Source organism: Seriola lalandi, unplaced genomic scaffold (genome assembly GCF_002814215.2).
Source record: "Seriola lalandi dorsalis isolate HSWRI2012SDOR001 ecotype SW California unplaced genomic scaffold, Sedor1 jcf7180002053065, whole genome shotgun sequence".
Taxonomy (NCBI): Eukaryota; Metazoa; Chordata; class Actinopteri; order Carangiformes; family Carangidae; genus Seriola; species Seriola lalandi.
This window is the reverse complement of record NW_019523618.1, coordinates 246,419-256,291: the sequence shown is the minus strand read 5'-3', so window position 1 is coordinate 256,291 and position 9,873 is coordinate 246,419. Positions and strand designations below refer to the sequence as shown.

The 9,873-nt window shown below is 40.3% G+C and overlaps 1 protein-coding gene across 1 annotated transcript; it reads right to left on the bottom strand.

Annotated features, from left to right (window-relative positions):
* Positions 1 to 1,055: 1,055 nt before the first annotated feature.
* Positions 1,056 to 5,626, bottom strand: c1qtnf5 (C1q and TNF related 5). Its single transcript, XM_023400861.2, has 3 exons — positions 5,508 to 5,626; positions 2,137 to 2,381; positions 1,056 to 2,014 (listed from the first exon to the last, which is right to left on the bottom strand). Exons 2-3 carry the CDS (start codon positions 2,366 to 2,368, stop codon positions 1,494 to 1,496), a joined length of 753 nt encoding a protein of 250 aa, XP_023256629.1. The 5' UTR covers positions 2,369 to 2,381; positions 5,508 to 5,626; the 3' UTR covers positions 1,056 to 1,493.
* Positions 5,627 to 9,873: the final 4,247 nt, after the last annotated feature.

The window sequence follows — 9,873 nt, the reverse complement described above, 5'->3', positions numbered from 1 at the left end:
TCATAGCTATGCTAATGATACACAAATGACACCAGCCCCATTGATAAACTGGCTCAGTGCATTGATCAAATCAGCCTGTGGATGTCTCATAATTTCCTGCAATTGAAAAAAGACAAGACAAAATGTTCAATCATCGGCACAAATATCGGCCCACAGAGAGATCCTGTGCACAACTTGAAACTGTCTTGAAAAAATCTATGTGTGCTTCCAGACCCTGACTTGAATTTTGAAACCCACATCAGATGTGTCAGTAATGACGATGTTGAGTAGTAGTGGCAGATCCGGATCCTGCAGCTCTGGAGTCAGAGATACCTGCAGAATGAGGACAGAGTGGAGAAGCACAAACTACAGAAAACTATAATGCATGGAGAGAGATAAGAGATAAGAAGAAGAAGTGCTCAGTACATCATGGGATTTTCCCCCGCAGCCTCAGACTATAGCAGCATAACTAAGGGATGGTTCAGAGCTCACCTGAGCCAGCCCAAACTATAAACTTTATCAAAGAGGAAAGTTTTAATCTTAAATGTGGACAGGGTGTCTGCTCTTCTGACTGTTCTGTTGTGATAATAGGGTTCTATGAGGCCTTTAAGACCCTTCGGAGGAGCCCGACCCCTGGGCTGAGTACCACTGGACTAAAACACCTAGCTGTACATGTGAAGTATATCTCCACATCAACCAGCAACAACAGCAAAATGGCACTTGGATGCAACAGTATTAACAATATGTCATGCATAATAACATAGCAGTCACAGGGCCATTTTTCTGCAGAATGAGTTCTTCTAGTATATTTAATGAGTATATTTTGATTATGATTCTTCTGTACTTCTACTTAAATAGGAGTTTGAGTATTTTTACAGTTGTTTCATTGGTTCTTCTTCCACCACTGAAATCAGATAAACATCTGTAGAATAATACAGGTGTGCACAGGCAGATATATTTTGAAAAAGTGGCTCAACAGTCCTGTTTGAAGTTATTGCAACACCTGGCAAAACTGATCTCTTCACATTTGTCACTCTCTGGAATAAAGGGTGTATTTATGGCCAAAAATGTCAGTCTTGTGTGTTTTAAAAACTGAAATGGTTTATTCATGTTTCATGTTCGCTGTGCAGAAACTGATGAGAAAAAAAGTGCAATAATAGCATGAAAGCTGTTTGAATTTGTGGCCTGGAGTTGGCTGGAGGCCGCTGTCACAACATCTGGTACAAGAATTAACTGCCACAACAGTTTAAAAGCTGCAACTGAAGAACAGACACTGAATAAACATTGCTGGTCAGTGTATGTACCTCACACTTCACCAGTACGGTATGTGCCATTCAAGTAACATTGTCTGGTGTGTTTTTTTACTTATTACACAAATACAGCTGTACCACGTCACAGCCGATTCACTTGTCATCATCCAGAACATCTCAATTAGGAAAATAAAATAGGAAAAAAATAGGTTGTGGTTCATTTCCCACAGGGGAATATGACTTTGTTTTGTACATTAGCACATGTCATTCAAACACAGCAGAGTGTTTCCAGTACGAGTACACAAGGAAGCCAGTGAAGGTGCTGTCTGTCTTGGTGCTCGAGTAAAATCCATTGTACTCTGACAGAGCCATCTGGACCCACACCTGGTCACCAGGGATGAGGTGGAGCAGGGAGCCCCCTGACAGAGACGCCGGTTTGGGCCAGTTTCCATAAAACTGAAAATAAGATGCCACTGTGTGTCCGTTCTTCATCAGGTCAAACTGTAGGCTGGCACGGTAGACTGTGGCATGGACGGCAAAGTAGTAGACTCCGGGGACTTTGCAGGTGAAGCGTCCCGTCTCTGTGTTGTAGTCGCCCTGTTCATTCAGTATGATCTTGTCAAAGCGCACTGCGTCGCCCACATTGAGGGGCAAAGTGAGGCCATCAGATAGTTTGGCACTGAAGGCTGATTTTGGGGCCACAGCGCACTCTCCTGCCTGCCCTCTGTCCCCCTTTGGTCCTGCTTCACCTCTGTCTCCAGTCAGGCCTCGCACACCTGTCTCACCTGGAGAGGAAGAGCAGCACAGACATGAACATCCAGCACTGACACTCATTACACACACACACACACACACACACACACACACACACACACACACACACACACACACACACTGAATAGAGCACCTGGTTCTCCCCTGTTCCCCTTCTCTCCCTTCTCCGCCGGAGCAGCATCTCTCCCATCCCTCCCGTCTCTCCCCGGCTGACCAGGACCGCCATGAACTCCGGGAGAGCCGGGGATACCGGGGTGACCAGTACACAGACTGGGTGGGATCTTGTTGTCTTCTAATTGGTCGGAAAGGTGGACTTGTAGGATGAGGAGGGAGTGCAACAAGGGTAAGAGCCTGAGTGAGGTCATTGCAGTGTCAGGGCTGTGAGAGAAAAGAGAAAAATTACAAGTAAACATTATAGTTTACAAACAAGTCTGTGGGGGAGTAACACCAGAGTTTGAACTGGACAACACAGTGGGATAATAGAGATCTGATTAAACAAAAGTGCACCACAAAAGCCTCTATAAACATCAAGTCAAATCAAACTTGATCAGATTACAAACACAGGAGGAGCACATCAATTTTGAAACTGCAGTGTATATAAACACACTGAAATGTGTGTTTTACAACATAATCCAAGGGTTTACAGTATAATATTCAGTGTTCATTTTCTTGTTGCAATTTGAGGCAGTTAAAGGGAATCTACTGTATCAAATGAATTTAAGCACTAGGCTACTGCTTTCCAGCTGACCTGTTACAATATTAAACCCTAACGGGCTTAATACTGCTATTTAAAACACATTAAAATAAGTTGAAAGCTGCAGGATGATTTCCAGTAGCAACTGCTGCAATCACTCACACTAACATTTAGTCCCAAAACTGCCTGATAATATGGGCGGAGTTTGAACACAATATTTATCTTTTTAAATACTTAAACCAAATTGGACTTGTATTTTTAACATATTTGATCATACACATAACATGTATGCTTTGTTGTTTTTTTTTTTAAACAAAACTGAAATAACCATATAACATTACTGAGAGGACATCAGTCATTAGATTCCACAAATTCTACAGAAGTAACCGGTGATTTAGAACAGATGACAATTTAAATGTGTCCCTCTCCGCTCAGGTAGACACTTTCATGAAATTTGATAGGTCTGAATATACATAAATATCCCTAAGTGGAGGTTTCACTGTAAATGACAGAGAGAGAGAGAGAAAAAGAGAGAGAGAGAGAGAGAGAGAGAAAGAGGGAGAGAGAGATTGTGTTTATTAACACAGGTGCAGTTTCTGGTTTCAACTGTAAGCGGCTGAGAGTCATGACACTGAGAACAGCATGCTCTGTGTCGGGGAAGGCACGTGGAAGGAAGTGATGGGAAAAAAAGGAGAGGAAAAAAAGAGACCGCAAATAAGAGAAGACTCAATAACAACCAAACGGCAAGCAGAAGAGATGTGAGGAGGTTTGCTCTTTACATGTGACCATCGTGTTTCATGTTTACATCACAGACTAATATACGTTTACAAAATACAAACACGTATTTTTATGATGGATACAAGTTTCCGTGAGGACATAGCCAGTTCAGGAGGATAAGAATAATAATAAAATTCCCCTAGCTACTGATTAGGATTACTCATATCTACATAATACAATATTACCAGATGTTTTTTATAAAAGTGTGATGCGATGCTGAATTCCAGACAGCCGACTCAGAAGCTGCACGCAGTCACACCTAAAAGTTAAAAGGTTCGTCCTCAAATTCTCCTCTGTCTCTGTCTCCCTGTGTTTCCTGTCTGTGTGTGTGAACATGCATCAAGAGCCTCAGTCCTCAGTTGACCCTGCATGGACAGCCAGAGAGTTATCAGACTGTACATATCGGCTGCCTGCCCCGTGTAAAATCACTAAATCCCTAGTGTGTTTGTATTGCAGCGCCCATGTCTTTTCCTGCAGGACTTTTTGGTCGAAGAGACACCAGCTCGTCTTTTTAATGTCTCCCCTGTTGGGCAGTCAGTCTGAGAGCAGGACAGGCGTCGCAAGACCATAATCTGAGCTGATGAACTGAACAGGAGGACCTACAGGCTTACTGGCTCGTGGTAGCGGGTGCTTTGTAGACTCCAGATTTATGGTTTAGTAATGGAAGCTGTCTGTCAGCTATCTGAAGGTCTCCTAATTGTTACGAGAGCTTACTGTATATCCACAACAGCTGCAGAAACAGGGAGAGAGCCACACAGAGAGAGAGAGAGAGAGGGAGAGAGAAAGAGGAGACGAAAAAACAGAAAGAAAAGAGAGAACCAGTCAGAGAAAAGGAGGAGGGAGGGAGACTTGCATGTCAGAATTCCTGGCAGAAGAGGAGGACAGACAAATACTGGAGAGTCTGAACAGCTGTCTGCCTCAGTAGCCCTCAGATGATTAGAAACATGAAAGTTCTCAAACACTGCGCAACAGAAGAACCCACTGTGTATAGACCTCTGACATGTGAACTACAGTGCTGACGGAGCAACTTCACATACTTCTGAGTGAGTTTATACGGTCAGAACAGCTTGTCGTCTACATAAAGCAAACAAGCAACACTTTGAGGACATGTAGTCAAGTCATTTTTTAAAACACGTTGGACTTTTCTTTTCTTTTTTTTTATGACACTGTGCTTGTTATCAGGTGAAATCCAGTTGTTCTCAGTTTAATAAACAGAACATGAGGAAAATCCAATCTAAATCACGGGACTGGAGTTTTTGGCTGAAAGTTTTTGTTTCTTTCAAATTCCAGTCCAGTGACTTGGATTCAGTTTTAGTTTTTATCAGATTTGTCTGGAAAATAAGAAATTAACAAACCCATGCAGCAACCATTTGGAAAGGTTTGGCATATTGCCTTAAGACCAGCTGGAGTGCATTGACATTATCTACATTTACTGTAACTCATTATCAGGCTGTTGACGGCAAAGTTGTTTATTTATTTTAACCCTGTATTGCTGAATAATGGCCTTAACACAGGAGTGGGAAACAATCTAACATTTAAACTTTAACTTTGTATTTCAACTCTACAACATTTCAGATGGAATTATTGTACTTTTTACTCCACCGAATTTATGACAACCTTAGTTACTGATTACTTTACAGATTTTCTATATAGAGCTCAGAGCTTAACGCTGCTGTGTATTAAGTATTTTTACTTTTGATACTTTTTTGCTGATAATACTTAAGATTTTGAAGCATGACTTAAGAGTCTGACTACTTCTTCCTCCACTGCCTAAGTTTTTTCATACAATCCAGACAATCATATCCACACGCTACAAAATGATGTTCTTTATGCTCATTTATTTCTTACTTGATGTTTTGGAAGAAAAGAAAGTGTCAGTTTGTCTGTTCTCAACACTACACTTATGAAACACACCTCAGCCCTGCACCCTGACATGTGCAGACTTCGCCTGTGTGCTCTGACATTGAAACACTGAAGAGCAGCTTTGATTCACAATTCAGAAAAAAAAACCAAAAAAACAAAAGCTGACTTACTGGCTGATGTAGTGAAGTCTCTGAGAGCTGCTGCTCCTGCTGCTCCTGCTGCTGATGTTCGTGAGTGCCGAGGAGAATCCAGCTAAAGCTGTTCCTCCCAACCAGAGTGTCTGGCTGGGAAAAACTGAAAGGAAATGGTAATGAAATCCAATTAGAAACTGGGGTGGGTGGGAGAGGAGGAACTGCGGGAGCAAGGAGGATACAGAGGAAAATATTTGATGGTAATCCAGCACAAATAACAGAGGAATATAACTAAAACAAAACAAGAGACAAAATCAGTGTGAAGGGAGGGATTCTGAAAGAAAAGTTTAGGGTAGGAGTGATAAATGGAGGAATGTTTGGGAGATTGCATAACAGTGTTTGGGGAAACTCTCCAAGACAGAACCACAGAGAGTTCAGAAGGCTGTGGTCAGAGAAATGCTAATGTCACCACAATGATCTGCAGCTGAAAATGAGCTTTATTACTCAGAAACACCACTGCTTCAAGATGAAGGGTGAAGAGAGGCAAATACAGACATCAGCTGACCTATGAGGCAAACTCATACCCACACGCTACACATGTACTCGTTTTCTCCACCCTGTGACTTTCACTATCTGCCTCCAAGATGAAGCAATTTGTTCGATCCAGATACCATCTTCCTACTCGTATCAGTCTTCCGCTCAAGCAGGACTCTCTGACAGTAATCCTCTTTTCATTGTAATCCTTCGGTGGCAGCGCTAAGTCGATAAAGCAAAAGGTCGTATTATCTTTTTGCCAAGGGAGCTAAACTTGAGCTGGTAAAATTTTGCAGCTCTTTTTTAGTTCAGGCCAATGACAACATCTTTTCACATTTACCATGCAGCAGTGACTCCAAAAGAACCAGCACCGGGACAAAACTGGATAGATCACGGTCCATCAAGTTAATCTGTGTGGGAGAAGAGAGGTTAAGAGTTAAGCCTTAACAGAATGTGAGGAGTGCAATACAAGGGTCTGCAATTAGGTTCACCATGGGTCAGTTTTGTTTTTGTTTTTCTAATCATAGTTCACTGTGGGGCAGCATTTTACTGGCACAGTTGAAACACACAAACATACTGAATATGTTTTCAATAAATTTGCATGCTTATTTTCTTCTCTCTAAAAATTTGTTTCAGGGTTGTATCCAACAATCATTTTTTAGCTATGTTAATGGCTCGAGGGATGGTTATGTCGGTCTGTTAGTCTGTTAGTCCATCACTTTGGTCCAGATTGGAATAAATCAACAGCTATTTCACGGATTGCCTTTAAACCTTGATTGCATTTTTTACAGTCATAATCCCCAGAGGATGTGGTGAGCCCCTGACTCTTATTTTAGCACCACCATAAGGTTTAATGCAAATTAGCAAATGTTAGCATGCTAATATGCTAAATTCAGGTAGTGAACACGATAAACATTATCCCTGCTAAATATCAGCATATAATCACTGTCACGGTGAGTGTGTTAGCAGGATGACGTTAGCTTTTAGCTCGAAGCACATTTGCAGGTATTCTCACTCGTTAGGCAAAGACAATCACTCATGTATGCAGATGTCTGTTATGCTAATGTTGCACTACAAGAATGGAGATGTGATTGACAGGTTATCCACACATGAAAAACAGTGGTCTGCATCAGTTGCACAGCTCATATGGTTGAATGGAAAGTGCTGATGTTGTTGCTATTGGCGGCTAAAGCTGTGAAATTAAAACTTTTTTAATTCAATTGATACTTGGTTTCATTTAAACAAAGTGGATTACATTATTTGTGTTACTCATTGGGTAAATTTATTTATTTGCTCCTCATCTCAGGGCCATGTGTTGATGCAGAACAAGGAACATTAACCAGACGAAACCTAACATACATAGACATATGTAAAAAACTGGTGAATACATTTAAATACATTGGGGGATATATTTTCAAAATACTTAAAATACTCAATTTGTATCACATGTGTAAATATATATGAGAATATATTCATTTATTTAACAGCCTGCATTGAGAATGAGGTCTATAGGTAAATTGTGAGGGTCTTGACAAGCCAGTGCAGAATTAGATTAGGTTGAATGCAGGCTGAATGGGTCTATGTGCTGAAGCCAGCTAGACTATGCACCCAGAAAAACATAGGGTTAATATACAGTTTGCATTTGCAGTAACCTACTACAAAACCCTGTTATCCACAAAATGTCATCTCACATGTGTCTGTTCATGTGAGAGCAGTCATTACATATCATTAGGCCATCATTTTAAGATTTACCCAAGCCTTGTATTTACATCACCAGTTATAGTACACTTGTGAAAAGTCATGTAAACATATTGATGACTCACATGTCACAATTTGCCAACCACAATTATAATAGTTTAAAAGCTACAGGGCAAATTATTTTATCAAAACGAATTCAGTCATGTTTTAGAGTTGCATACTGAGGTAATTAAAATGACAGAGTTTCTTGAGGAAATGGGCAGGTACCCCTTCAGTTTATGAATGTAAAGGTATCTTTGTGTGCCATGTATGAGCTCAGCGATGTTAGGTCTGCAGGTAGAACTGAACCCAAAACACAGACAAACCAAGTGAAAGTGGAAATAGGTGTTTATTAAATAACAAAAAGGGAAACTTACAAAATGGGATCCAAAGAACCAGGTAGGGAACAACAAAACAGAAAATCAGAGAACACAGGGAACACTGGAGCGAGACTGGAAACTGCAAAAAAATACAAAGTGAGTGTAATGGAGTAAAACAGGTAGATGACGGTCGACAGACAGACTGACAAAGACAAAGGGGAAAACAGAGACTTAAGTTCACAAGGGAGGCAAGGGTACGAGAACACAGGTGGAACACATTAGGGCGGGGCAGACAATTAACTAGGAGGGAAACCAGACAAAGAGACACACAAGGGAAGAGGTTCCAAAATAAAAAAAGGAAATAAATTAAATCCAAAACCATCAAACATAAAGTTTCCAAAAGAGACCAAACATATTACCAAAGTCCAAACAAAGAGGAGTCCAACGGAATCCAAAAGAGTCTTCTTAGGGCAAACCATGAAAAGTGAGAGCAAAGAGTGAAACTGCTCTGACTCTACACATGGGACTGCTTAGTGCTTTAACACTAAAACACTGGTTTTACGGCAATGTAATGAATGGGGGTGGGGGGGTTACTCTTTGAAACCACTGCCGACTTTCCTTTGAATTTGAGTTATCAGGCTGTTGTGAGGAGGCAGTGAGCTGTGACTGAAGTGAGACGCAGCAGAGGTAAGACATGTTTTTAATTAGCAGCACCAGAATCAGCACATTCTGCCTCTGCTACACTAATTTCCTGTAAGAATCCATAAACTGCTGCTTGAAGGATTTACCGTTAATTTGGACCACTTGGCAAATGAGCAGTTGTGTGAGCAGTTGGTTGTGAAGTTAGCTATAAAAAAAAAAAAAAAAGATTCAGTTAGCTAAAAAACAATGCAGTTTTAGTTTAGGGCTGAACTCTGTTTCAGAAACGGTCCCACTTTTCACAGTAAAAACAAAGACATGCAGTGCAAGTGTCCTGCATGTCTTTGCTCACAAAGCTGTGAGCAGATGTTATGCTTCTTAAAAAAAAAAAAACCAGTGTGATGATGCACTTATTTCCCAGAACATCTGCTCTTGGTGGGAAAAAAGCTCAGTTTTGAACTTTAAAACAACTTGTTACTCTGCACAGAGACTGTACTACTATTTCTATATATGACATTCACCAAATGAGTTTAATGGCATTCCATACAAAATACCACAAAAGATCCAGATAAACAATGAATGAGATGTGACTAAGCAGGTCAGGTTCCTCTGATCTGATCCAAAAACTAGTATCATAATAATAATAATAATAATAATAATAATAATAATAATAAAGCACTTGTACAAAAGGCCATAGGATGAATAAGATCATTTTTGACATTCGCTGATGTTTCCTCTTACAGGACTGTTGCAGAGTGTTTTCAAGTTTCATCATTTATTTGATGAATTGGTAACTATTTTGATAATCGATTTATCATGTCATTTTATAGCTTCTCAGATTTGAAGATTTTCTGCTTTTGCATGTCTTAACTTATAGAAACTGTAATATCTTTGTTTTCACTGCTGGTTGGACAAAACAATTAGTCTGAAGATGTCACCTTGGGCTTTGGGAGCATGTGAGGGGCATTTTATAGACCAAACAATTAACTGGTTAAACCAGAAATTATCAGATAAATCAATAGTGAAAGAAAATAAAGATCCATTGCAGCACAAAGAGCATGTTTACTTTTTCTTATTTGCAGGTTTTTAAATGCACACAATGGCTTTTTTAATGTTTCTTTTTCCTGCTGTTACAGGCAGCCAGTGTTTTATCTGTTAGCTATGAAAACTCAATA

Coding starts and splice junctions, on each gene's coding strand:
- c1qtnf5 (XM_023400861.2), bottom strand. CDS start 2,368: ATGACCTCACTCAGGCTCTTACCCTTGTTGCACTCCCTCCTCATCCTA. Junction 2,015..2,136: donor GGGGAACAGGGGAGAACCAG/GTGCTCTATTCA, acceptor CTTCCTCTCCAG/GTGAGACAGGTGTGCGAGGC.